This window comes from Populus nigra, chromosome 3 (genome assembly GCF_951802175.1).
Source record: "Populus nigra chromosome 3, ddPopNigr1.1, whole genome shotgun sequence".
Classification (NCBI taxonomy): domain Eukaryota; kingdom Viridiplantae; phylum Streptophyta; class Magnoliopsida; order Malpighiales; family Salicaceae; genus Populus; species Populus nigra.
In genome coordinates, this window is record NC_084854.1 from 24,067,883 (window position 1) to 24,094,662 (window position 26,780).

General features: G+C 33.8%; 3 protein-coding genes across 3 annotated transcripts; 2 read left to right on the top strand and 1 right to left on the bottom strand.

Annotated features, from left to right (window-relative positions):
• The first annotated feature begins 1,175 nt into the window (after positions 1 to 1,175).
• On the top strand, positions 1,176 to 3,843 carry LOC133689702 (H/ACA ribonucleoprotein complex subunit 4). The gene is made up of 2 exons (XM_062109694.1): positions 1,176 to 3,109; positions 3,574 to 3,843. The coding sequence occupies exon 1, from the start codon at positions 1,262 to 1,264 to the stop codon at positions 3,077 to 3,079; it is 1,818 nt and encodes a 605-aa protein (XP_061965678.1). The 5' UTR covers positions 1,176 to 1,261; the 3' UTR covers positions 3,080 to 3,109; positions 3,574 to 3,843.
• A 1,987-nt stretch (positions 3,844 to 5,830) lies between these two features.
• Positions 5,831 to 10,462, bottom strand: LOC133689701 (calmodulin binding protein PICBP-like). The gene is made up of 2 exons (XM_062109693.1): positions 9,761 to 10,462; positions 5,831 to 9,641 (listed from the first exon to the last, which is right to left on the bottom strand). The coding sequence occupies exons 1-2, from the start codon at positions 10,097 to 10,099 to the stop codon at positions 5,991 to 5,993; spliced, it is 3,990 nt and encodes a 1,329-aa protein (XP_061965677.1). The 5' UTR covers positions 10,100 to 10,462; the 3' UTR covers positions 5,831 to 5,990.
• Positions 10,463 to 17,170: 6,708 nt separating this feature from the next.
• On the top strand, positions 17,171 to 22,232 carry LOC133689382 (triacylglycerol lipase SDP1-like). The gene is made up of 3 exons (XM_062109225.1): positions 17,171 to 19,448; positions 20,274 to 20,417; positions 20,754 to 22,232. Exons 1-3 carry the CDS (start codon positions 18,030 to 18,032, stop codon positions 21,759 to 21,761), a joined length of 2,571 nt encoding a protein of 856 aa, XP_061965209.1. The 5' UTR covers positions 17,171 to 18,029; the 3' UTR covers positions 21,762 to 22,232.
• Positions 22,233 to 26,780: the final 4,548 nt, after the last annotated feature.

Consider the following 26,780-nt stretch of genomic DNA (forward strand, 5'->3'; position numbering starts at 1 on the left):
TTAAAAAACCTGAAGGATCTTGATGTGGGTTGATTTAGTTCAAGAGATAATCTTCTTGTTTTTTTTTCTTTAACATTTCACTGAGAAATATTCAACGTGCATTTTAATTTGAAACTTATGATATGGGCTTTATATTGGTTTAATTAAAAATATTTTTTTAATAAATCTATGTTAATATCAATGTTTTAGTTTTTTCTATCTGCATACGTGGCAATAAAGGTCCATTAATTTTATGTATTAATTTTCTAATACATGGAAAAATATTAATTATTGGTTAAAATTAACACATAAGTACGTCATGCGTCTTAACCATAGAAAACAATTAGAATTGCATTTGAATTACATGTAGATTGATATATTGAATGATACTATGATTGATTGTGTGACTCCTATGTATCACGGGAGACTTGTGCGATATATTTATAAATATTTAATAAAAATAAAATAATATAACAATGATACTATTTATTTATTTATTAAAAACTTAGACTAAAGTTTGTCATGATTGGCCATTCAAAATCCATATTCGTTCATGACCTAAAGGAGTCTGGATTCTATGACTTGTGGATAATTGTCATAAGATAATAAAAAAAATTATTTTAAAACAAAAAATTTTTAAAATTTTAATATAACAATTTAACAGCAACACAAAATAGGCTTTTAATCAAGTAAATGCCTGAAATTTTCAGGAAAAAAATATTAAAAAAACTGTAATTATACTCTCTTTCCTCATATAATTATATGACTTAATTATGGATAATTGTCATAACATTAAATGATGAGTAAACTTATAAACCGGTTGACTATTAAACTTGTTTGATTTTTATTTTATTTTTCAAAACACATTATTTTATTATTATTTTTTAAAAAATTAAAATAATATTATTTTAAATTAATTTAATATTATTTTAAATTAATTCTCATGGACCGCATTTAGTTTAATATTTGTAATTTTTTTGTAGGCGGGCCCAGACGGGCATGTGCTTGATTGGGCAAATTTGCATTCCTAACTTGAGTCTAGCCCCAAGTAAACCGGTCTTAACAAACCTCTGGGCCAATTTGGTTTGCACCAACTGAGCCTAACAGCCACAGAATCCCTAGCCCATCTAAACTAGCCATCATAGACCCTAGCCCCCGAAGCCCCCCAAAACCCTAACCCTATAAATCCACATTTCCATCTCTAAACCCTTCCTCTCCTTTACAAGCGTCCGCCAAAACCCTAGAAACTGACACTCCCTCTCTACTAACATTGACCACCACCATGTCTGAAGTCGAGCTTTCTCGCTCTGAGAAGAAAAAACACAAGAAAAAAACCCAAGAAACCCAAACAGACGCTAACCCAACAACAGACACTGACAAAGATTTCATGATCAAGCCTCAAAACTTCACCCCAACGATCGACACTTCACAGTGGCCAATCCTTTTGAAAAACTATGACAGACTCAATGTAAGAACTGGACACTACACTCCACTTCCATCTGGTCACTCACCACTCAAGCGTCCACTTGCCGAATACATCAGGTATGGTATTATGAATCTTGATAAACCAGCAAACCCTTCTTCACATGAAGTTGTTGCTTGGATTAAGAGGATTTTACGTGTCGAAAAAACTGGTCATAGTGGCACATTAGACCCTAAAGTTACTGGTAATTTAATCGTTTGTATTGATAGAGCTACTAGACTTGTTAAATCTCAACAAGGTGCTGGAAAAGAGTATGTTTGTATTGCTAGATTGCATGATAAGGTTCCTGACGTTGCGAAAGTAGCGAGAGCGTTAGAGACACTTACTGGGGCGGTTTTTCAGAGGCCGCCCTTGATTTCTGCTGTTAAAAGACAGCTTAGGATTAGGACAATTTATGAGAGTAAGTTGTTGGAATATGATGCAGATAGGCATTTGGTTGTTTTTTGGATTTCGTGTGAGGCGGGGACTTATGTTAGGACTATGTGTGTGCATTTGGGGTTGATTCTTGGTGTTGGTGCGCATATGCAAGAGTTGAGGAGGGTGAGGTCAGGGATCTTAGGGGAGAAAGATAATATGGTTACTATGCATGATGTTATGGATGCTCAGTGGGTTTATGATAATTATCGTGATGAGAGTTACTTGAGGAGAGCTATTATGCCTCTTGAAGTGCTTTTGACCAGTTATAAGAGGTTAGTGGTTAAGGATTCTGCTGTGAATGCTATTTGTTATGGTGCTAAGTTGATGATTCCGGGGCTGTTGAGGTTCGAGAACGATATAGAGGCTGGTGAGGAAGTTGTGTTGATGACTACTAAGGGTGAGGCTGTTGCCCTGGGAATCGCGGAGATGACAACTGCTGTTATGGCTACTTGTGATCACGGTGTTGTGGCAAAGATTAAGAGGGTTGTGATGGATAGGGATACTTATCCGAGGAAATGGGGGTTGGGGCCAAGGGCTTCGATAAAGAAGAAGTTGATTTCCGAGGGGAAGTTGGATAAGCATGGGAAGCCAAATGAGAACACTCCTCATGAATGGATGAGAAATCTGGTTTTGCCTCCTGGCGGAGATTCTATGGTAGCTGGAATTGCTGCTGCTGCTGCTGAACCAGTTGTGAAGGAGATTGGTGAAGAGGAGAAGAAGAAAAAGAACAAGGATGGGGCAGATGGTGAGGGGCGCAAGCGCAAATTGAATGAAAGCTCTGATAGCCCTGCTGCCCAGGTTCCTGCTAAGAAAACTAAAACAGAAGTTGAAAATGAAGAGAGTGTCAAGGATAAGAAGGTGAAGGAAGAGCCTGTGGAGGGAAGTGATGATGAGAAAAAGGAGAAGAAGAAGAAGAAAAAGAAGAGTAAAGAGGGTGGCGAGGCTGAAAAGGAAGTGCCAGTGGAGGGAAGTGAAGATGAGAAGAAAGAGAAAAAGAAGAAAAAGAAGAGTAAGGAGGATGCTGAAGTGGGAAATTTAGAAGAAAAGGAGACTGAGAAGTCTGAGAAGAAAAAAAAGAAGAAAGACAAAGGGGCTGAAGAGGCTGCAACCGTTGATAATGAAAAAGCTGATGGTGAGTCTGATAAAAGTGAGAAGAAGAAGAAGAAGAAAAAGAAGGACAAAGATGGAGAAGAAGATTAGACAAGAAAGTCCTAAACGTTTTATTTTAAGGTAGTAGTTCCTAAATGACTGCTTTTGTTAACTTTACGGCATCTGAAGTACTGTTTGTAGTTTTTGTAATGTTTTCATGTAGTTTAAGCAGAAGCAATTTCCAAAACTGAGGTCTTGTACTGGATGTCTTTTTGGCTGTACAATTTTGCTTTATTCTCTACCGTGTGTTTAATAAATTGTTGTTCTCCTCCTTGGCAGTTCATGAAATTGTTTTTGTTAAATTTTGTGGCCGTGTTTTCTCATATGTAACATGTCTGAATTTTTTTCATGTTTCCCATTTTGTACATCTTTGGAAGGTTATGAACATGGGGATTTTGTGTGAAAAGGCTGTTGCATGGAGTAAGGGGGGTGGTTGGTTCAAATTTGATATGATACTGGCACAGAGATGCATGTTATTCTTATAGATATTTTTGGTGTTTTACTTCCTAGGTGCAGGCATCATTCTCTTTTTGTTTCTTTTTCAGCTGGATGAATGGTTTTAGCTGGGCATGAGGTTGAGGAAGCTCTACAGGAGATTTCCAGATGCAGCAAAAGAATTGGAGCTTGTTTACCTTGCATGCCCTGGCCACATTCTAAGCTCATCTATTGCAGAAATGAGAGGCCGTTTTCTGTAGATAACTTCAGTTTTGGAGTTGCCTCAAACTTTTCATGGTTCATGCTGGTTCAATCCCTACAATTTTCTGTCATAATGTGTAATTTGTCATTCTGTGGTTTAGTTCAAGGATTGTTCTTTATTTGGTTGTTTTTAGCTTATAATGGATGTTTCACAATCTAGATTTCTCACGTAGAGTGAGTTTTGATCGAGCATGAAATCATCAATTAAGACAAATCTCGTTATGGAATAAGCACCAGCTGTTGAATGCATTCTATGCACCAGTACGTGGGATATGTTGAACCGAGCACATATCAATGGACACCGTGGACGATGGAAAACTTACGGGCCTGCCAAGTATCCTTAAGGTTCTTGATACCATCCAAGTTAAATAACTGCTGCGGAAGTTTTATCTCTGCTTTTGCGATTGCTGGTTCTGCAGAATGAGCAGATTGACTAAAAATTTCTACTCCTATCTGCAGACTTGAAATGTGATCTGGAGTTCATTTCTTTCCCTTCAACTCCAGCAACTCTGCCGAAAGAGCTTTCTTATGCCGCCCCGTAGATGCTACTCTATTATCTGTCCACAAATGCAATTTTTTTTACAGGTGATGACGTGAAATATGTGAATGGAACCCTAATGTTTGTGTCCTGCGTTGATGGGGATCGCAAGCTCCCGTAAGTTTTACTTTGCAATCAGGATTCAGGGGTTGTTAGGCCATGATATTTGGTTAGCTAACAACCTTTGCACAAGCATGGTGGCCTCTCAATTGTCTAGAAGTCTTGGAAATAGTAACTATAAAATTCAGCTATGAAAAGTAAGACTTTCCTTTGGCTTTACACGGTAGGATTATCACCCCCACAACAGTCAACAATCAATCAGTTTGCTTGTAAAGACGTGAAAAAAGGATAATCTCTGGAAAAAAAATGCCAAGCTTAATCGTGAAACTCTACATTCCCTTCCCAAACTTCTCTCACTCGGCAACCCAGCCCTTTTGGAGTAACGTCTCCGCCCCATGAATCCATCCCCGCTAGCAACCCTTCTTTTACTGACAGTGTCGCTACCAAAGACATCCATGTCGACCCCTTCTCTTCTCTTTCCCTCCGCGTTTTCCTTCCCGACACTTCTGTCACTTCCGCATTGCCTACACCCATGATTACAGCAGCTATTTTCCTCCCCCAGGTAACTTTACCGGACCGGAAGTTGCTTGTGATGCTGCAGTTTCACGGTGGTGGGTTTGTGAAGCGATGAATCGGTAGGAAGCGATACCTTTTATCGGAGTATAGTTAAATTGTGTGATGTTATTGTCGTGGCTGTTGGGTATAGATTGGCACCAGAGACCATGTATCCGGAGGCTTTTGAAGATGGGTTCAAGGTTTTGAATTGGTTTGCAAAACAATCTAATTTGGCTACTTGTGGAAGATTTGGTGCTCAAAGCCATATTTTTGACAGCTGTGGTGCTTCCATGGTTGAGCCTTGGTTGGCTGCTCATGGAGATACTTCCGGGTACCCATTTGGATCACTTGTCTGTCCTGTTCATCAGGCATCTAATTACATATTGATTTACTATTTACTCACTTTTTTTTTTTATGGAGTAGTTTGCTCATCATGTATTACAGTAATAGTTGTCCAGAAAAGGATAACAGTAATGTCCAACCTTTTGCTTGTAATGGTTTAGCAGATCGTATTCTGGCCACTGGTTTGGCTGAGTTTGAAGAGAATCTAGCCATTAAAGCTCCCAAAAAAAAAAAAAAATCAAGTTTGCTTTCAAGAATTCATCATGGTCAAAATTCCATATATTGTATTTTATTTTTGACTCATTGACAATGAAGGCATCCTGTTAAGTACACCATACAAGATACATCACTTGGTCACAAAACTCTTAATCAGTCTCCACGAGAAACATTCATAAGGTTTTAGAATTACAATAATGATAGTAGTCTATGCTCCTTTACTGAATTCATGGCTTTCATCTATTGCTAGAATGCTATCACTTGTATGCATGATAAATCCACTGAGGTTTCTCCTGTGTGAAATTTAACCTGTATCGCTGATGCGACAAAGTGAATAATTATCGGCTAACAGCTTCTTGTTATCTTACGTGCATGTTTTTTCAAACACTGAGATGTAAACTCGTTATGACTTCAATTTTTGTTTTCAATAAAAGAAATCAAGTGGCTGCTCTATGTGGGCAACATTGTTGGCTTTGAACTGATAACAGAAAGGAAACACAAGGGCTGTGTTTCACCTTACAGAATAACTCAAAGGGCTGCTGTATCATGTATTTTTCAACTTCCAATAGGGGTGACTGCCTCAAAGGCTTCTACAAGCAATGACACTTTTCTTTTCCGAGCCGAAGTCAGTTTAGCAACAACCTGTTGAAGCGTATAATCAAGCATCCATTCATCAGCATTTTTCCTTTCACCCGTGTCTTGGTGCCTTAAATGAACCTTTTCAGCTTCACTTGCAGGGTCCAAGGGCAGAAATCGTGGCTCCCTTGGATTGAATTTTTTCACCTTTTCCAATGCCTTAACGAATCTCTTGAGGAGGATCACCTTTTTCAGATTGCTCCAGTTTTGCATAGCCGGCTTTGGCTTGTTTCCTGCTGGTGGTATTGGTTTTGCCTTTTCTTGTGCACTGATGTTATCAGAATTGAGCTGCTGTTCTTGTTGATACAGTGTGGTGCTCTCCTCTACTTTTGTGCTGTCAGATTTTTCAAAGCTTTCATTGGTGCCCTCAAAGGAAGATGAGATCAAAGGTTCCTCCCCTTCCCCAGCTTTCTTTTCTGTGTGCTCCTGGTCCTGGTCTTGAATTATGTCGCAGGCAACTGATTGATCATCTGGTGAATCTTCTTGAAATTCTGGAAGAGGGATTTGATCAATTGCTTCTTCTACCAGTCTAATGGTTTCAATCTGCTGGAGTTTAATCTTTTGGTTGCCCGCGTCATCATTATCCAATGTGTTCATTACAACCAATTGGTTGCCACCATCCCCTTGTTCTTCGTTCTCTGCTCCCTCAAGTAATGTCGCATTGCCTGATACCATGTGCTTATATATCAAGAACCAGAACTTCATATGTTTCTGCTTTTCATGTGCAGCATCAGTTGTGCAACGTGGTTCTGAATCGTCAGGCAGGGTGGATCCTTGGAGGAGCTTATTTTCTTCTCCAGCAACTTCAGATGATTCCTTTAGTGGCACAGAAACTGAAGATGAAGAAACCACATCGGTATTTGCAATGGAACCCTCGTAATCTTTTAGGGTTTGGCTTTTGGGTTCATCTGATTCATCACAAGTTCCGTTGTTTTTGTTATTGATGTCTGACTTTTGGCCGTTTAATCCAAAATCACGATCATGTACCTCTGAGGCAGAAACTGCACTTGCTTCTTTGGCATCCTCTTGGAGGGTTTCCCCATTTATCACAAGTTCCTCACTAGAAGTTCGTAGAACATCAGCTGACTTTGGCAATGGATTGTCACATAATTTGGAATCTGTATCCTCCACCAAACAGTGGCTGACGAAATCAGGCTCATCATCTTTAACAGTGGAATTAGTTTCACCATTACCAAGATTGAAAGCAAAAAATTCATTCTTCAACTCTGCAGCAGTGTTCTTTGAAGACGAAGGACTCGATGCTAGATGAATGCATCCATTTTTTAAACTTGTTTCTTTCACCTCAGAACAAGAACCTTGAATGTGCTCATCCACTTTGTAGAAGTCACTGGCCTGGTCTTGATTCTGTTTGAAGCTTGTTTCAAGGCTTGATGTCTTACAAAGAGTGATTCCAAATATAGTTTCTTTTCCTTCTCTAGACCCTTTGCAGTCAGAGGCACCGATGCTGGTTTGAACTGGAGTTGTTTGAGAAGAAGCTTCTATGTTGGACCTTGGCGAAGTACCAACTTCTGTAGGCAGGGTGACTTTCTCAAATGCTTGTACAAGCAGAGCTACCTTTCTCTTTTGAGCTGGGGCTAGTGTAGAAATAACATGTTGAAGTGCATGATCAAGCATCCATTCCTCAGAATTTTTTCTCTCTCCCATGGTTTGATGACGCAGATGAACCTTTTCTGCTTCTGGGTCAGCCTCTACATTTAGATTCCGTGGCTTCTGTGGACTGAAGTTCCTCACCTTTTCCAATGCCTTGATGAATCTCTTGAGGATGAGTATTTTTCTCAGATTACTCCAGCTCTTGGGCGTTTGCTGGTTAGACTTGCTTTCCACACTTGATTCTGCCTTCTCTTTTTGGAAGGCATTATCAGCTTGGAGCCTCGTTTCTTCTGGTTCCTGCACCATGCTGTCTCCACATGAATCATAGGAAGTTGAGATGTTCAATTGTCTGTCTTCACCATGATCGTCTTCTGCAATCCTCCTGTCTGAAGTTGTGTCACTAGTAACTGATAGATCATCAGTTGGCTGGTCTGGAATTTCTGAGAGTATTCTATCAAATGCTTCTTGCACCAACTTAATGGCATCACATTGGTATTGCTGAATCTTCCGGCTGCGTTCATCATGATCTTCCTCACCAATGCTGTGATCTGTACTAGAAAAATCCTGAAAAGAACCAGATTTGCTCATGCCAGGCAATGTATTCTCTTCTTCTTCTTCTTCCTTGGCTTCTTTATTAAGATGTGGTCGGGTTCCATCTTCTGCAGCAACACCTGATGCCATATGCTGATATATTAGGTTCCACAATCCCATGGGCTTCTGTTTCTCCCATGGATTTCTGTGGCCTGTATCCACTGTATAATCATGCTCAGAATCTGCACCAAGGAACCGATAATCTTGCACAGCATCTTGGTTCTTTTCTTCACAGGATGCTGTTTCCTCTTGCGATGGTTTACCAATGGAAACAGAAGAGACCTTATTGTCGATTTCTGTGGACTCCACGAATCTATTCAGGCTTAGGCTTCGGGGTTTATTGACTCGTTCATCAGCTACACTTGTTGAAGCATTTTCCTTTGCAGTGTTCAATTGTGAATCACCTTTAAATACATTCAAGTTCAAACTAGCAATTCTACCTTCATCAGCTTCTTCTGGAAGAGTTTGGTTCTCAGTGACACTTATTACATCTCCGTAATTTTTTTCATCTCCTCCGTGAGCACTCTTTGACTCAGCTCTTTGTCGAGCTTTTCTGCCAATGGACGATGAGACAGCCATCTTGTCATGGGCTGTTTCTAGAACTGCCAAGTCTCCACAAGATGCCGATTGACTTGTCTGTGTTCCCTTCTTTGAAATACCAGAATGCTTCGCTCTTAGAGAGGATCGACTCTCTGATTTCATGCTTTTTTGGGTCTTTAACAGACGTCGCCTCATTGATACAAAGCGTTTAAGCGGAGGTACATCGGAATGGCGATGGTCATGAAGGGAGCAGTAGCTATATGGACAAACCTTCATGATCGAATTTCCTTCAGATTTTCTTCCTCCTGGTTGCAGCTCAAGATGATTTGGAAACTTGGAGTCTTTGATGGCCGAAGAACAGGTGGTTTTTTGGATGCTTGAGTCTGGAATTTGAGAACGCTTTGTTCTGAAGCTCGCCACTTTTGTGAAGATCCTTACAGCTCTCAATGTGGAAGTTCTTGTCATGACTCTCATAGAGTTGTTACCAGAAGAAGCTAAATTCTGCTTTGAATTACTTGATTTTTTCCTATCCTCATTGTTGCTAATCAAAGTAGATTCACGATGGGGACTTGCCTGAAAATGAACATTCCTCCCATCAGAACAGTTTTTTGCCTCCAAATAATCCACCGATGCATCCGCATCACTTGCAAAAACAATGGAAGATCGGTCGGCAAGCTTGATTGATCTTGACCTCTTCATTTTTTTCTTCAGGTCAGTTCCTCCAGAAGATTTCCTTATCAAAGGTCTCCTGAATTTTATACTAGACAACCTTGTCAAACTCTTTGCTGGCTTAAAACTAGATCGCCTTGCCAAAGTTCTTGCTGATTTCTGCATGGAAAAGGCAATAATTTGGCTTACTATATTTAACATTTCAATTACTTGAAACACTGCTACCGAAACTTCCTTTTTAAAAAAAATAGGGGGGGGGGGGGGGGGGTGTAACTTGCCTGCAAATTCTCTTTCTTTGCATTTGAAGAAGTGGTGGTCCTCATATAATTTGGTGACATGCCTGAATGTTGTGAGCTTGCTGCGTCACTAGACAGGACAGAAACATCATCAGATTGAATTTTGGCTTGTCTTGTGATGAGCTTCAAGCTGGGCAATCTTGCAAGCTTGGATGATCTTAGCTTCTTTACTTTCCTCTTCAGCTCTCTTCCTGCCTCGTAGCTATTATCTTCTTTCTGGTAACATGATGAGGATGATGACGATTTGCTGCTCATACATGAACTTTCAGATGAGAAGGGATAATCAGAGTCAAATTCAGCTCCAAGCTTGGTAGGCATCATCTTTAAAATCTTAAAAGAAGAAGGATTTGGTTCTGAGACAAAAGAAAGTAAATAAGAAGAGCTTTTTCCTTTCTGTTCTTTTATTTTCGGATGGACATCACTGGTTTTAGGAGGATTTGCAAGGTGCCACCCTGAAAACAAGTTGGTACAAGGAAAGAAATGAGATCACTAGAAGGTATCATGGATTCCAAAGCTGTGCTATGGCTGTGTCTGGTTGTTTTTTTCTTATTGACTTCGTTTTTTAAATCTCAACTGTCAAGAAGGATGTCATATTGGAATGAGATTTGCAGATGCGCTTTGACTTGTATTAGGTATTGACTTGGCTTTAATGGAAACGACGGGTTCTTCCTTTTGAGGATGGTAGGATTCATAATATGGCAGCATTTTTGTTCCATTTCTTTACACTTGACATGCAAATACTGTATGATACAAAATCCAATGCAGATAATTAGTGACTTTTAGATGTCTCATTAACCCTTCAAGCATTGATCTGCTGGACAAGTTGACCCGGAAAATTTATGACTCAAAACCTAAATTGTGCTGAGTTTTAAGTTAAATTAAAAAAGATATTAATCTAATAAAACTCGGTTGATTTAATTAGGTCAATTTCAAGGTATTTTTTTAAAAAAATCAGATGATATTGTTTTAATAAAAATGATTAATTTAAATTAAAATGATGACCTGGAAGTTAATCCGATAATTTGATAAACTATATATTTTTTTAATTCTATGTCTAGATTGGTTGTTAAGCTAGAAAATTAATGAGGTAGATTCATAATACTTTTAAAGTGTGTTTTGTTTGAAAATTTTCACATAAAACTTTAATTTTTTTAAAAAATATAAAAACAAATGGACTCCAACGCAAAAAAAAAATCCATATATTTGTGAAAGATATTGTTATTTTCAACTTTTATGAATGTTCTTAAGATGATGATGATGATGGTGTGTGTGTGTGTGTGTGTGTATAGATACACACACACGGTAGGATAGATACAGTCGAAGAAATTAAAAAAATGGGACGGGAAAAATGAGGGAAGACTTTTATTTTTTATTTTTCATGTAAGAGAAAAATAGAAACTCCAAAAATATGCAGGCTAAATATTATATGAATTATATTTTTTTAATTAAAGATGTGTTATAATAACTTTTTAAATATTTTTGACAATATCCTTTTAAATACTTTTAAAAATAAAAGCCGCGGTAAACTGATACCCGGCACTGAAAAGATGTTTACTAGTGGATGTTTTTCAAGGTGTTTTTTTTTAGAAATACATTAAAATAATATATATTTTTTATAAAAATTATTTTGAATATCAGTACATCAAAATAATTTTAAAAACACTCGAATAAATATTAATTTAAAACAAATAAAAAATATAAAAAAATTAAATTTCTTTTAAAATGTTTGTGAAATGATAAAAACAAAAAGTCCATAAAGTTACGGAGGAAACAAACGTGTTTCCCAGAAAGATTGAAAAGATATTTGCTTCACATAAAAAAATAAATTACATCACATAATAAAATAAGTTTGCTTGCTTTCCTATTGGATTTGATTCCGAAATAAAGATTTAGGAAATAAATATCTCATAAACACATCAATTTCGATTCGATTTCTTTCATAAAATTTGGTTAAGAAATATTATTACTGTGAAAACAAAAAACGTTCATTACTTAATTAACATTACATCCAACTTTTTTTTAAAATGTGTTTACATAAATAAATTAAAAAAATTGATTGGGTGGTCGGTAGAGAATTTAGCTGGCGACAAGATGTGGTTGAGGATTCTCGAGTGTTGACTATTGTAAGCCCAAAGGAGTGCAAGAGGGGGGGGGGGGCATGGAAGATGAAACCGCGTAGGATTTTCCTGAGCGGGCCCACTCTGAAGTTGCTGAACATGGGACCAGTCATGAGTTCAACCGCAATTGCCGGGGATCGGACGCCGGACGGTGTGATTGGAGGTGTTGGACTAGCCTTGTAGTAATATTTTTCCAGATACACACTTGCTCTAGATTAGTTAGATGCCAGTGAATGTGAATAAAATGGTTGATTAAGGGGTGTTTAGGATTATAACAACGGTTATAATTTAAAATATTTTAAGTTTAGAAATATATTAAAATAATATTTTTTTTATTTTTAAAAATTATTTTTAATATTAATATATTAAAAAAATTAAACAAAAATAATAAAAAAATTTAAAAAATACAGTTGCAACCATGTTTCTCGATACTGCCAAAGTCGTAAGTGGTTTCCTTTTTGTGTATGAAACTATGAATATAGGAGATGCAAAGATATGGTTTCCTTTCTTCTTCTATATGCCAATTTAAATATTGCAATTTCAAGCCGATGGAATTTATATGAATTTTAATATAAATATATTTTTTAATATAAAATAAATACAAAGCAGTCTTTATAAATAAATAAATAAATAAAAACAGGTTAGTTTATATTGAAAGAATCAAAGCTTAAGATGTAATTATATGTGAAGTCGGTAAAAAAATATATATAAATTATTTCATGGGATATGCTATTTAATTAATCCAGGCAATGCTTGTGAAATTCACATGTTGCTTTCGTGGGATATGCTATTTAATTAATCCAAGCAATGCTTGTGAAATTCACATGGGAGTAACTTGCAATAGACAAGAAGTTTGTGTTTCTTCTACAAGTCAACAAGCAATCCACAATGGCGTCATGTTTGTGCTTTGTATAGCCACCAAGTATGGAGGACTCCAATATAATAAACTTCAGTGAAGTTAAAAATACTTCCCCTTGTCAAAGTATAATTTTAAACTCCATGGGGATTAATTCAAGTTTTTTATAAGAGAATCGAATAAATCATCATTATTTTGTTAAATTGCACCTAATCTACTAGGTAGACTCACAAGATCTATGATTTAGAATCTAATTCAAACCGAGTTTCGAGCTAAACTGATTTTGACACCAGCCTGATGAGGTAGACTCATAACTCGATTGACTCGATCAAACTTTATCAGGTTGGCATTAAGGATTTCTTTTCAAAATAAAACAATGTGATTTTAAACAAAAATAATAGACATGAGTTGATCTAATAGTCTACGAGTTAATCCAATAACTATTGCTCTTTTTAAAATCAATAACAAGCCAAGTCTAACAACTATAAGACCAATTCATGCCTGTGATCGGAAAAACATGATTGGAATTGCAACTAATTAATGTGTTTAGTATTATGATATATGATATTTTTTAAAATTATTTTTTGCTTGAAAATTATTAAGATAATTTTTTTTAGATTTTTTTATTTAATTTTGATATATGCACACCAAAACTATCAAAAACATTATAAAAACATCAATTTTTTTTCCGAAGGGAAACAAATTCGCATCTAAAAATAAAAATTACTTCTAGACATTCACTAAAAACACCGCGGTCCAATAGATTTAAGAACCCTAAAAATGGATAAACTAGAATCCAGCCCAAAAAAGAATTCCATGATTGCAAAACAGTGGTTCCCAACCCAAAACATCACCAAGCCCAGTAAGAAAACACGGCCCATGGTATCTATTCGACTCTATTTATGTGTTCTATATATTAAATTTTTATTTTGAGGAAATATATGCCTTGAAAATAATTTTCTATCCATTTAATCTTTCGATAACTTCCTTTCTTTGTTATTAAATAAATCCAATTGCACGTCATTAAATATTTATTTAACATGTTATTGAAATAATTTTCCATTGTTGACCTGACAATATCATACGTCAATATTATTTTCAATAAGCTAAAAATACTCTTGATATATTTTTAAAATCATGTCCTCCATACATTGCAAATAATTCTCTATTAAAAAAAAAACCCTAATTCTCTATTGAGAAAAAAAGTCCTTTTTAGTAGTTGTTAAACACGAATGTATTAAAAATATAATCTCCAACAATTCATTTTAACGTCCCAGCTTCGTGTGGACTCCTTTTCGGGGTTTTTTTTATTTTATTTTTCTTTCTCTCTTTTTTTTTTTCACTCTTCTGCAATCTTTTAGACATTTAGTAGAATTGTGGCCTGAGCAGCCGGTTATTTTTTTATGTAAAAAACCGGAAATAGAAAAAAATCTGAGACCCGAGTTACCAAATTATTAATTAATAATTTAAATAATGTAAATAAAAATTTATAACAACAGTAAATAAAATAATAACAAAAAGGTTAAAAAAACCGAATTAAATGCATCCAAGAGTATAAAAAAAACTAATGCTGAAAGGCAAAATAAAAAAAAAACCTCATTTAAATTAGATTAACTTATAAACATCATGATAATAGATATAATATTGAGATAACTTTATATACAAAAAATATAGAAAAAATAACCATTTAAAAGGAAAAGAAAAAGGAAAAAAAACACAAAAATCAATTTTGAATATATTAAATATTGAATGCTGAAATTAAAATAAATATATTTTACAAAAATTAAAATCAATTCGCGTTAACTTTTGAAACTGTTGACTTTGATCATGAATCCGAGACTAGCATAGTAGAAGTAAGACAAAAAACAAAAACAAAGCAAATACATAAAAAAGGATAAAAAAATATTAGCTTAAAAAAAAGAATAAAAACTAAGCAAACATTCTCAACTTGGTCAAATTTCTAACACTCGCAGCTTCTGAAATCCTAGACTCGAGTTGAATCAAGAAGCTTAATTCCTAACCAATTTAATTTTGAAGGATAAAATCATAAAAAAATATCAATTTAAAAAACTTGTAAAAACAAAAAAAATAGCAATAAAAAGAATAAATATCAAATTTGACATAAAAAACCCCATGGATGATGAAATTGTAAAACAAATATAAAAAATAATCTCAAACAAAACAAATAGCAATAAAAAGAATATGAACCAAATATAAAAGATAAAAAATGAAAGATGGTAAAATTAAAAAAATATTTATAATTTTATAATGCAAGCGTGTTTTATATTTATTTTTTTCTTAAATAACATCGTAGGCATATACTCATTTGCACTATTCATTGGATTAGTATAATGACATCGTTTTTCTTAACACCTAAATATATTGAATCGGCTATTAGGTGCATTAAAGTTTTTTCACAAGACTTATTAATTATTATTAAATTGATCATAAACAAATAAGTCATTTTTCATTTTAAAAGTATACTGAAACAACTAAAATGCTCTTGAAAGCAAAAAAAATTAAAACTAACATCCAGGGGTTTTTATGTATTTTCACAATGGTGTTTTTATTATTATCAAATTAGATAATGGGATGTTTGGTATTTGACTAAATATAAAAAAAAACATTAATAAAATAAAGGCACAATGAAAAGACCAAAATGTTTATAGAAGAAAAAAAACAATAATTAAAATTTAGCAACCAAAAGCTTTTTTGTATTTTCATATTGATTTTTTTTTGTTATTATCAGGTTATCCGGTGGACAATTTGATATTTGACTATATATAATAAAAAAATAAAAATATGTGGAGGGTGCCCACACTCTTTGGGCGACATATGTTACTCTTCTTGACGGCCAAAATCCCCTTTCCACCGAGTCATTAAAATTGTTACAATGTCTTTTTTTTGGATGATGTGTGTAATCAACAATGACATGTTTTGACATCTTGATGCTTTCTTTCCCTTCTATTTTCTGTATCCTCCCCTCGATTTTCTTGCTAGTCATGCAAAATTTCATAGATATCTTCTAATTTATAGGGTTCACCACTTTGTTATTTCTTATTTTGATTTCTAATTTTTACTCTTGTTTTTTTTGTAAAATTTTAATTTATTTTCAATTTAATCATTCAATCTTATTTTTTAATATGTTATTGTTTTTAACTTGGTCATCATTTTTTTTATTGTTATTTTATTTGTCTTTTTGTTAAGTTGATTTTTCTTTTTAATTTGTTTATATTTTTATGTCAATTTTGATCCTCATTCTTTTTTGTTTTAAATCTTCTTGTATAATTGGAACCATTTTTTTTTAATTTCATCCCTTAACATTTAATTGATTGAGAATTGAACTTCAGGAGGGTCACAGGTTTGAAAAGTTAACTCGGATTTACGTTGTTTTTTTTTTAAATGGTTTTTTTATTTTCTTGATTTTTTATCGGGTTATTTCAATATCATTACCCGAATCGTAGGTTTGACGTGATAACTTTGGGTGGCTTAATCCTGATTAATGGGGTTATAAGTTTGTTATGCTAACTTTAATTGATTAAGATTGATCTTTTTAGATCTTTTTTTTTTCATTTTATCCTTTTGTATTTATGGATGGGTTAAAAATTAAGCTATATTGTTGTTCTATTTTGAAAAAAATACTTTTTTTTCTAGGTTATCCTGATCCTTTTCTTAAAACAATATTCATGTATTGTTGTTGTTTTTTCCATATTTATTTAAAAATACTTAACCTAGTTGAGTTTATGATAATAAATGCGAAAAATCAATTTCTTTTATAAAATAAAATACATTTAAAATATTTTAAAATTATTTTTTAAACAATAAAAAAATAGACTATCCTTGTGGCAGTAAATAGAACTAGACAAGAAATATTTCTTTTACTTTTTTAAGGCATCCAAAGCAACAAACAACTGTCAACTAATAATAGAAAGAAAAGAAGAAGTATAAGAAATTGTTTCGTCTAAACCACCCGTTGTTTTCCGAGAGTGATTTTACTTCCGTTTTTATGTGTTTGTATTTTAAAAAATTATTAAATTGATATTTTTTTAATATTTTTTAATAATTTTAATATTAAAAAAATCTAAAAAAAATAATTTTAATATATTTTTAAATTAAAAATATTTTAAACAGCTTCCGTTATTGTAACCAAATCTTTTCTAGCATACTTTTAATGTGTTTGGTATTATATTTTAAATTAATTTTAAAAAAATTAATTTTTTTTTATTTTAAATTAATATTTTTTTGATATTTTCATATTATTTTGATATATTAATATTAAAAATAATTTTTTAAAATAAAAAAATATTATTTTAATATATTTTAAAATAAAAATTACCATTCTACTCCGAATCACATTTTAAATACTCAACTCCAATTATCCGATGGTTAAAACAAATGCTTCTTTTCTTCCAGTCGAGTCATCATTCAGTATAGTTTTCTTTCCCTTATCCGCCTTCGATTGCACAAGTCAATGTCAGAGCCATCACCCCCTCCTTGCTCAATCTTTACGTAACCATATGGATATCCTTATCTTCTTCTAACATTCCCCAAGACTCCGATCCTGTATTTATTGTATTCATCTCACCCTTCTCTCTTTCCTTCCCGAACGAAAACAAAGTCTCAATCTTTCATTCCCTGTTTGTCTCAAGTCTGTACATTCTCCACTTTCTCGAGTTGGGTTTCTTTCTTGAATTTGGTTTCTTGGTTTCTTGGGTTTGATTTTGTTTTTCAAGTGGATATTGCTATTTATTGGGTGGTGATATTGAGACCCTTTTGTTAGTTTTGTATTTTGGTTTTTGAGATGGATGTAGTTTTTTTAGGGGTTTTAGGGTTTGGTTATTGAAAAGCCATATGGCAAGGTTGGCTTCTGGCAATCTGGATTTATAAGATTCTGTTTTTCTTGTTGACACAGTACAGGATCAAAAGGGTTGGATTTTTGTTACTTGTCAATATCTTCTTATTTTGTGATAGCTAGTCCCTTTGCATTAGGATTGCATATCTTTATTCTATTTACTTCATTGTCTCTCTATATATTGCCATCCTATCCGGGGAGAGACAGATTCAATTGTTTTATTGTCCGTCTCATTCTCATTAGAATCAAAGTCTTGACATACAATCCTTTCACAATTGTGAAATTTGATTCCTTAGTGACCATCTGTTGTAGCTGTTTCATAATTGTTTCGTACAAAGCTAATTCTGTTGTTAGATTTGAGCTTTGACAAAAGAAGGCCCCGCTTCCAATTGCAGACCACTTTCTTGTTTTGGTTTTAGCTAAGATATGGATATAAGCAATGAGGCCAGTGTTGACCCTTTCAAAATCGGACCTTCATCGATCATTGGTAGGACAATTGCTTTCAGAGTTCTGTTCTGTAAATCAATCTCACATTTGAGGCAAAAAATCTTTCATGTGTTGTTGAATTACATTTATAGATTTGGTGAATTTGTGGCGCCTATGTTATCATGGTTTCATCCAAGGAATCCACAAGGGATATTGGCCATGATGACGATAATTGCATTTTTATTGAAAAGATATGCGAATGTTAAATTGAGGGCCGAAACAGCATATAGGAGGAAATTTTGGAGGAATACGATGAGAACTGCGTTGACATACGAGGAGTGGTTTCATGCTGCTAAAATGCTTGATAAAGAGACCCCAAAGATGCACGAATGTGATCTCTATGATGAAGAACTAGTCAGGAACAAGCTTCAAGAGCTCCACCACCGTCGCCAAGAGGGATGTCTTAGAGATATAATCTTTTTTATGAGAGCTGATCTTGTAAGAAATCTCGGTAACATGTGTAATCCTGAGCTTCACAAGGGTAGGCTTCAAGTGCCCAAGCTCATAAAGGAATATATTGACGAGGTCTCAACTCAGTTAAGAATGGTTTGTGACTCCGATTCAGAGGAGCTTTCATTGGAAGAAAAGCTTGCTTTCATGCATGAAACAAGACATGCTTTTGGGAGAACAGCTTTGCTTCTGAGTGGAGGTGCTTCACTTGGAGCGTTTCATGTGGGTGTGGTTAAAACACTGGTGGAGCACAAGCTTATGCCCCGAATAATTGCTGGTTCTAGTGTGGGGTCAATTATGTGTTCAGTTGTTGCCACCAGATCGTGGCCAGAGCTGCAAAGTTTTTTTGAGGATTCCTGGCACTCGTTTCAGTTTTTTGACCAATTGGGTGGAATTTTCACAGTTGTGAAGAGGGTCATGAGACAAGGAGCTGTTCACGAAATCCGGCAGTTGCAATGGATGTTAAGGCATCTCACAAGTAATCTTACATTTCAAGAAGCTTATGACATGACTGGTCGAATTCTTGGGATCACAGTTTGCTCACCTAGGAAGCATGAGCCCCCTAGATGCCTTAATTACCTTACTTCCCCTCATGTTGTTATATGGAGTGCAGTCACTGCTTCTTGTGCTTTTCCTGGCCTTTTTGAAGCCCAGGAACTAATGGCAAAGGACAGAAGTGGGGAACTTGTGCCTTATCACCCACCCTTTAATCTGGATCCCGAGGAAGGATCTGATGCACCTATGCGTAGGTGGAGGGATGGTAGCCTGGAGATTGATTTACCAATGATACAATTGAAGGAACTATTCAATGTCAATCATTTTATTGTAAGTCAGGCGAATCCTCACATTGCTCCATTGTTGAGACTGAAGGATATAGTCAGGGCATATGGGGGTAGCTTTGCTGCCAAGGTAATGCGCACATTGCTTTAAACTTACCTTTTCTTCTGTCTCATTTGCTCTTGGTGTGTATTTGTTATTATATTTGTCATTGAACATCAAAAGTCTTCTCAAGATGCTTGCTTTTCTTTTTTGTCATTGAACTTTACCAGCGTGGTTGTTAATTTACTTTGGAAATGCTTGGTTTTTATTCCGGTGCCTGGATGGAGTGTGAGTCAAAAAATTTCTGTCTATTTAAACTATTTGGATCAATGCCTCACGGATTTTGACTCTCCAGTTCATCGTTTTGGTCCTTTTCACCATTAGTCATCTTCTTTTTTAATGTATAGCTATTCCAGTTAGAGGCTGAAAATTCTTTGTAAATCACTCATGACATGTGAACTCTTCATATAAACTCCATACAACAGACTTGACTAATGGTCATGTTTGCTTTGCAGTGGTTTAGGATCTCATAACTAGTGATTCTAACTAGTGATTCTAGCGATTCAATTGATGGTTGGTTGAGTTGATGTTAGGGAATGCAAAAGGATTGGGGATTTGACTTTTTTCCTTAACAAAATGTTTTCTTTGTTGGTGTAGATTAATAGTTCTAGATGTAGGTTTTGAATATCACTCAAAACGCAATATCTGGGGTAGTGATCGTCTAAGCTGGTAGCCTTTACAAACAGAAGGTGTACTTGCATAGAGATATTTCAGTTATAATGCTTGTTCCCAGTTATAATTCTTGTTTCTTGGTCCTTTCTTGAAGTTGAGTGCTTCTTTTTCATATTTTTCAGCCTTTATCTTTTACAGTTCTGATGAAACAAAAATAATCCATTTTGGCATTTAACTTTGTAGCTTGCTCATCTCGCTGAGATGGAGGTAAAACACAGATGCAATCAGGTATTGGAACTTGGTTTTCCATTAGGTGGACTTGCCAAGCTTTTTGCTCAAGAATGGGAAGGTGATGTTACTGTTGTTATGCCTGCCACACTCGCTCAGGTACATGTCAAATGAAAATTTTACACCTCAGTAAGGTGGCAGTTGAAACCATGATATCAATTAACATGGAACCTAGAATTGTAAGGTGTATATATACGTTTCTTAATTAGTGTAGGAATGGTGAAATCAAAAGCTCATCAATCTGTCCATATATGATTTAAAACCCATATCTTCTGATCATATTTCCGTGCGTTGTATGGCATGTGAATTAATTACATATTTCTGTGGTCCATTGTCAAAAAAAGAAAACAGAATTATGCATAGTGAATTAAAAGACAATCTTTCCCATGGTGTGACTTGCTGGCTGTTTGAATTCAATTCTTGTTTATGATGCAGTACTCAAAAATTATTCAAAACCCAAATCACTTGGAGCTTCAAAAGGCATCAAACCAAGGCAGAAGGTGTACATGGGAGAAGCTTTCTGCCATAAAAGCTAATTGTGGTATTGAGCTTGCTCTTGATGAGTGTGTTTCTGTTCTGAACCACATGCGTAGACTCAAAAGGAGTGCTGAGAGAGCTGCTGCTGCTTCTCATGGCCAAGCAAGCTCTGCGAGCACATTGAGATTTAGTGCTTCAAAAAGAATTCCTTCTTGGAATTGCATCGCAAGAGAGAACTCAACAGGCTCACTTGAAGAAGACTTCCTTGCTGATGTTGCTTCAACATTCCATCAAGGAGTTGGTGTGGCTGGAGGAACTTCTACTGGTAGGAATTTGAGAACTCAACGCAACCTACATCATGATGGAAGTGATAGTGAATCTGAAAGTGTAGATTTGAATTCTTGGACAAGATCTGGCGGGCCTTTGATGAGGACTACTTCTGCAAATAAGTTCATTGACTTTGTCCAAAGTCTGGATGTAGATTCTGAGCTAAGGAAAGGCTTCATGGCTCATCCTAACTCGCCTGGGGCTCAGATGGGAGGCAGGGATCCATATAATCAGATCTCAAGAGTGACAACCCCAGATAGAAATTCAGAAAGTGAGTTTGATCAGAGAGATTTTAGCAATAGAAATTCTACTGGTGGTTCTAGCATTACAGTCACTGAAGGAGATTTTTTGCAGCCTGAAAGAATCCATAACGGGTTTGTGTTGAATATTGTAAAGAAAGAAGATTTGGCACATCCCAATAGGATCCATGATTTGGAGAATTACAATAGTGAAGTTCCTGAATGTGTTCAGCTTGATTGTCCTGAAAAGGACATGGATGCTAGCTCAGAATCTGACTCTGCTGCAGACGAAGACGACTCCCCTGCAACAGATTCCTTGCATAAATCAGCTTCCACTCTTGATCACACAGATGATTCTGTCGTTCATGACATTCAGGAGAAGCATGTCGTGGATGGTTAACTTTGAGTTTCTTCTGCATTACTGTACCAAAATATTGGGTGGAGTTGATTCCCGGTTTGCTGTCAATCAAAGGCTTCCGTCACAAGTGGAGTCACAAGTGGAGTACCATAGACGAGATTTAGAATCTGTTTTTTTTTATTATTATTTTAAAAGCGTTTCTGAAAAAAATTTTGATTTTTTTTTTCAAATTAATAATTTTTTTGGGTGTTTTTTATAATATTTTAATATGTTGATATTAAAAATAAATTTTTAAAAATAAAAAAAAATATATTTTTAAGAAAAAAACACTTTTCAATCTTCACTTTGAAAAGGTTGCTCTTAGTAGTGAATTATAGAAAACAATTCAAAGCAATCTGGCAGCATCAGGCTATTGCTGTTGTAAACTAATTTTGTGCACATACTATGCAACAATTGTAATCCACATGCTTAGATTTCAGCAAACGAGATGGAATTCGACCCTCTCTCTATGAATGCATGTGTATGTTCATGAATGTGTGTTGACTTGAAGTTTATTTGCCGGGAGAGCTCCTGTCCACTGGCGACTTGAGTCCATTAGCTTGTTGGCTTGATCTTCATCACTCTTGCTAGGCGAAGATATCTGATCGCTTTGAGCCCTTGGTGTGTTGCATTGCATTCAGATTTGAAGGGCTTCATTCTAGTCGATCGGACACCCCCATGCGTACAGGTCCATTATTGTCTCGTGGAAAAAAATTAAAGAGTTTTTTTTTTGGATATTAACATAGGAAAAAAAAAATCACAGTCCGAAAAAATAGCAAAATTCAGCAAATTTATGTCAAGTGATTTAGCAATTTAAGAGAGTAGTATGTATCATCTGCTACTCACTAAATTATATCGATTTTTTAAAATATTTTATGACTTATATTATTTTTTTTAAAAAAATAATGTAATAAATTCCAAAAAAAAACACTAGTGAAAATTAAGGTCTGTTAATTTTGATGGGCAAACTTCTGTTTGGAGAGTTGTCGTTGTTGGAGCATTCGCTTTGCTTTGTGCCCAGTACTGTTTCTTTCAATCTAGTCAAGCCAGCCATTTCAAAACAAAACCACACGAAACCAAGAACGAACGACTAAAGGAGAGTCTGACAAATTGACATGGCAAGATGGCTAGGCGGCCATTCTCTTCTCCTTTTTCTCTCGCACGTAAATTTCATTTTACACATGTTTATACGACCTCATCGCCATTGTTGCCGAAATCACAACAGTGGAGAGCATGACGATAGCAGCAAATTGCATCTGATTGTCCCATATCGTTTATTCATTTAAAACTCATGTTGATGAGAGGAAATGGCATTGAAAAGTTGCCGAGAATATTTGAATCACGTTGCTCATGTTCTTGCTTATTATTCAAGGGGGATAGGTATTCTTTAATCGAATGCGTTTTTTCAAGTGCTCATGGAGCTGAATCCTTATATTTAAGTTGAGATATTGGACCGAGACATTGTTTATGTATTTGAATATTCATAGATGATAGAAGAGTAATTCAAACCATTAAAATTAGGCTTTAACTTGTTGAAAAAACTGTTGGTATATACTACGTCATCCGTTGAATAAACCTACCATTTCATCATGTTTTTAGAAGTATTATTGTGTTCTTTTTCTGCTAGTGTGGCGGCAAATGATTGGTGGTTTTTTGCTGATGATCCTTTTTTTTTCATTTTTCTTTTCTTTTTTTTCCAGAAAAAGCAGACACTTGTCTTTTTTTTTTCAATTTCAATCCCTATATTTTTTATTTTTTATTTTCTTGGTTGGCCCTTTTATATATATAAAAAATATTATGTTTTCAATTTAGTTCTTGAATTATATTTTGTCATATATTATTTTTCCAATTCGATCCTTATTTTTTTTTATTTATGATTTTTTTCCCTGGCTCTTTTGTTAAATTTTTATTGGTTTAAAATTTTATTCTTCAATCAAAATTTATGTTGTTTTTTTTTCAATTTAGCTCTCATTCTTTTGATTTCCTTTTTCTTTTGTTAAATATTTTTCCTTTTAATTTAACCCTCTTTAAATTTTCTTTATGCCCTCTAATTTATTTTTTATTTTGATTTTCACCCTCATTCTTTTAATTATATTTTTTTATGAGATTGATTTTTCCCCCCGGTCTCATCCTTCGACGTTTGATTTGTTGGGGATTGGACTTCTTGGTTTTTTTATTTGTGATGCTTCTGATCTAATGACACGGGTAACGAGTTTGAAAAGTTAATGCAGTTCGGTATCTTTTTTTTTTATTTTTTTTATGATTTTATCATTCTATAGTATTATTATTTTTTAAGAAATATTGATTTTGTGGTTATCTTCAATCTTTTTTCTATCGGTTTATCCTGATCTCAAAACATAGATAACAAGTTTTGCAGGTCTTTTTGAATAAATATTTTTTAAAAATAATTTTATTTGTATTTAATTCTTGAAGAATTTTTATTTTATTTTATACATATGAGCTTTATTTTATAAATTAATATTTATTTTGAAATAATATTTCTAATATATTCAACCTTGCATAATATTTTTCTTTTCTTTTATTCAATCATTTTTATATGTGTTTTCATTTCTATAATCTTATATTGATTTTAATAAATAAATTCAGTACACATAAACAAGAAAATATCTCATTTTACAATTCAAATATTTTAATCTACATCTACATCTATCTCTTATTTTTTTTCAGTTTCTCTTTTAGTTAGTATTAATGATTTGTTTTTTTATTTATATAAATGATTATCGATTTATTTGATTAGATACTTGCATAAAATTTTTAATTTATATTTTTAATTTTTAACGTATAAAAACATATAAAAATAGCTTGCATACCCAATTTATTTTTTTAAAATAAATTATTACCTACGGTGAAATATGGAACAAATAGCTAGTACACTATATATAAAACATGACATGTACGAGTTAGTATTAATAGTGACACAAATAGATTAAATTATTAGGTGAATCACTAATAATAATTTTATATTATTTTTTAATATAATTTATAAAGTAAGATATTTTTATAATTTAATTAAATAATAAAACTGAATTCATAACTATTTAATTGTCTAAACTCATAATATTAAAAAAATCATTTTAATTCAAAATTTTAAGTCATTATAATGAATGATTTAATATCTATCTCCCAAGAAAGCTCCCATGAGCCCAAAACGAGAATCCCTCTTGAAAGCGTCGGTAATGTATGGATTTGTTTAAAAATGTGGTGTAAATTATATTTTAAAATTGTTTTAATTTGTTTTGGTTTAAAATAAATTTTTTTAATAATTTTTAATTGTTTTAATGGGTTGATATTAAAAATTATTTTTAAAAATTAAAAAATTTTATTTTAATATATTTTTAAATAAAAATACTTTAAATTATTACTGCTACTGTAATTTTAAAAAAACCCACAATGAAAATAGACTGACATGATCAATCACCACGTCAACCGACAGGTATCATGAAAATCATTGAAGGAGGAAACATCATTTTTCCCTGGAACCTTTATGCACGCCCAATAACTCTTTAATCGAGGCAGGAAATTTTTTTGGAAGAAGTGAGTTTGTTTTTCGCACTTTAAAAAATATTTTAGAAATTATTTGAATGTTTTATATATCTATATATATATATATATATTTAAATTATTTTGATATGTTAAAAATAAAATAAAATAATATTATTATTTTAAATAAAAAATATTTTAAAAAATAGCGACAATAATATTTGATTTTCACGTTTCATTGATTAAAGGAGGGTTAATGTTAACTATAATTTTTAGTTTATGTAGATTCTATATTGTCAATGTGGTCTCTTGTTATTTAATTTTCTCAATGCACTCCCTACACTACAATTCCATCTATTAATATGATTTTTCATGCTATTTAATCTCCACCAATTATTTTTAGCTGTTTGTTTTGAAAATATACCTTGAAATATGCTACTTCCGGTTTAAAAACTTAAATGTGATGAAGTGTTTATTGAAAAAAAAGCATAGATCTCAATGAATATCTATGAATTATATAATTTTATCCAAAAAAAAACATATAAAATTGAATTGATTCGAATCAGTGTTTATCGGGTTCAGGTTCAAATTAGGTTCAAATTAAATTATTGACGTATAATATATGATGATAAAAATACATTTAAAGGAAAAAATACAAGGGCTAGCAAGCAAATTAAGCAAGAGAAAGTAGAGAACACGAATGATGAGGCAGATGGCTAGTTCAAATTCATCATCAAAGACAAGAACAAAAGGAGTGGATATGAACAAGTCAAAACAGAAAACACCATTTTCTCTTTTCCTCTCGTTGGATGCTTCTTCTCACACCCAATTGACATCCCATTGTGAGTGCCACCCACTGAGTTTACAAGGACCCAATTAGCCATATTGTGGGCTGTCATGCCCCAAAGTAACAAATAAAAAACACAAAACAAAAGAAAGCGACTTCCCTTTTGTTTTACTATTATTCTCGCGGAGCTGCCCATGTGTGAATGCACAGTTGTGCGTCCTACACGACACTATTCTATTATATTTTTAAATTTAAAATAAAAAAACAAACAGGTTTATATTACTCAGCCGGATCAATGAAGTAATTCAGGGATGGGTAAGGAATGAGTTGATAATCTAAGTTACTATAGATGTTGTTTTAATTTTTTTTAAATAAAATATAAACAATCATTAAAAGATTAACTAAAAGCTGTTAAAAGTAAGGTATTTTTTTACTTTTTATATTTTATCAAAAAAGTTTTTTTAAAAAATAAGGGATTTTCTTCTGAAACTGTTATTTTCCTAATCATCGTGCCTCTTTACCGTATCATCTTCTAGAATGCACGAGATCACATGCTCGCGCGCTGCCGCAGACTTATAAAATAAATGTATTTCATAATTATGAACCAGCACTAGATAAGTAATAGAAATTAAAGGTATGATGGAGCAAATATTTCATGACGAAAAAAAAAATTGTGTTGGTGATCCAAAACTTAGAGACTGAACAAAATGATTTGTAGTAATTTACAGTGTTTT

What these genes read in the sequence shown, in the direction of transcription:
- LOC133689702 (XM_062109694.1), top strand. Translation starts at nt 1,262, where the DNA reads ATGTCTGAAGTCGAGCTTTCTCGCTCTGAGAAGAAAAAACACAAGAAA.
- LOC133689701 (XM_062109693.1), bottom strand. Translation starts at nt 10,099, where the DNA reads ATGATGCCTACCAAGCTTGGAGCTGAATTTGACTCTGATTATCCCTTC. An exon ending in CAAAGAAAGAGAATTTGCAG is followed by an intron (nt 9,642 to 9,760) that starts GCAAGTTACACC and finishes TTTTCCATGCAG; the next exon opens with AAATCAGCAAGAACTTTGGC.
- LOC133689382 (XM_062109225.1), top strand. Translation starts at nt 18,030, where the DNA reads ATGGATATAAGCAATGAGGCCAGTGTTGACCCTTTCAAAATCGGACCT. An exon ending in GGGGTAGCTTTGCTGCCAAG is followed by an intron (nt 19,449 to 20,273) that starts GTAATGCGCACA and finishes TTAACTTTGTAG; the next exon opens with CTTGCTCATCTCGCTGAGAT. An exon ending in TGCCTGCCACACTCGCTCAG is followed by an intron (nt 20,418 to 20,753) that starts GTACATGTCAAA and finishes TTTATGATGCAG; the next exon opens with TACTCAAAAATTATTCAAAA.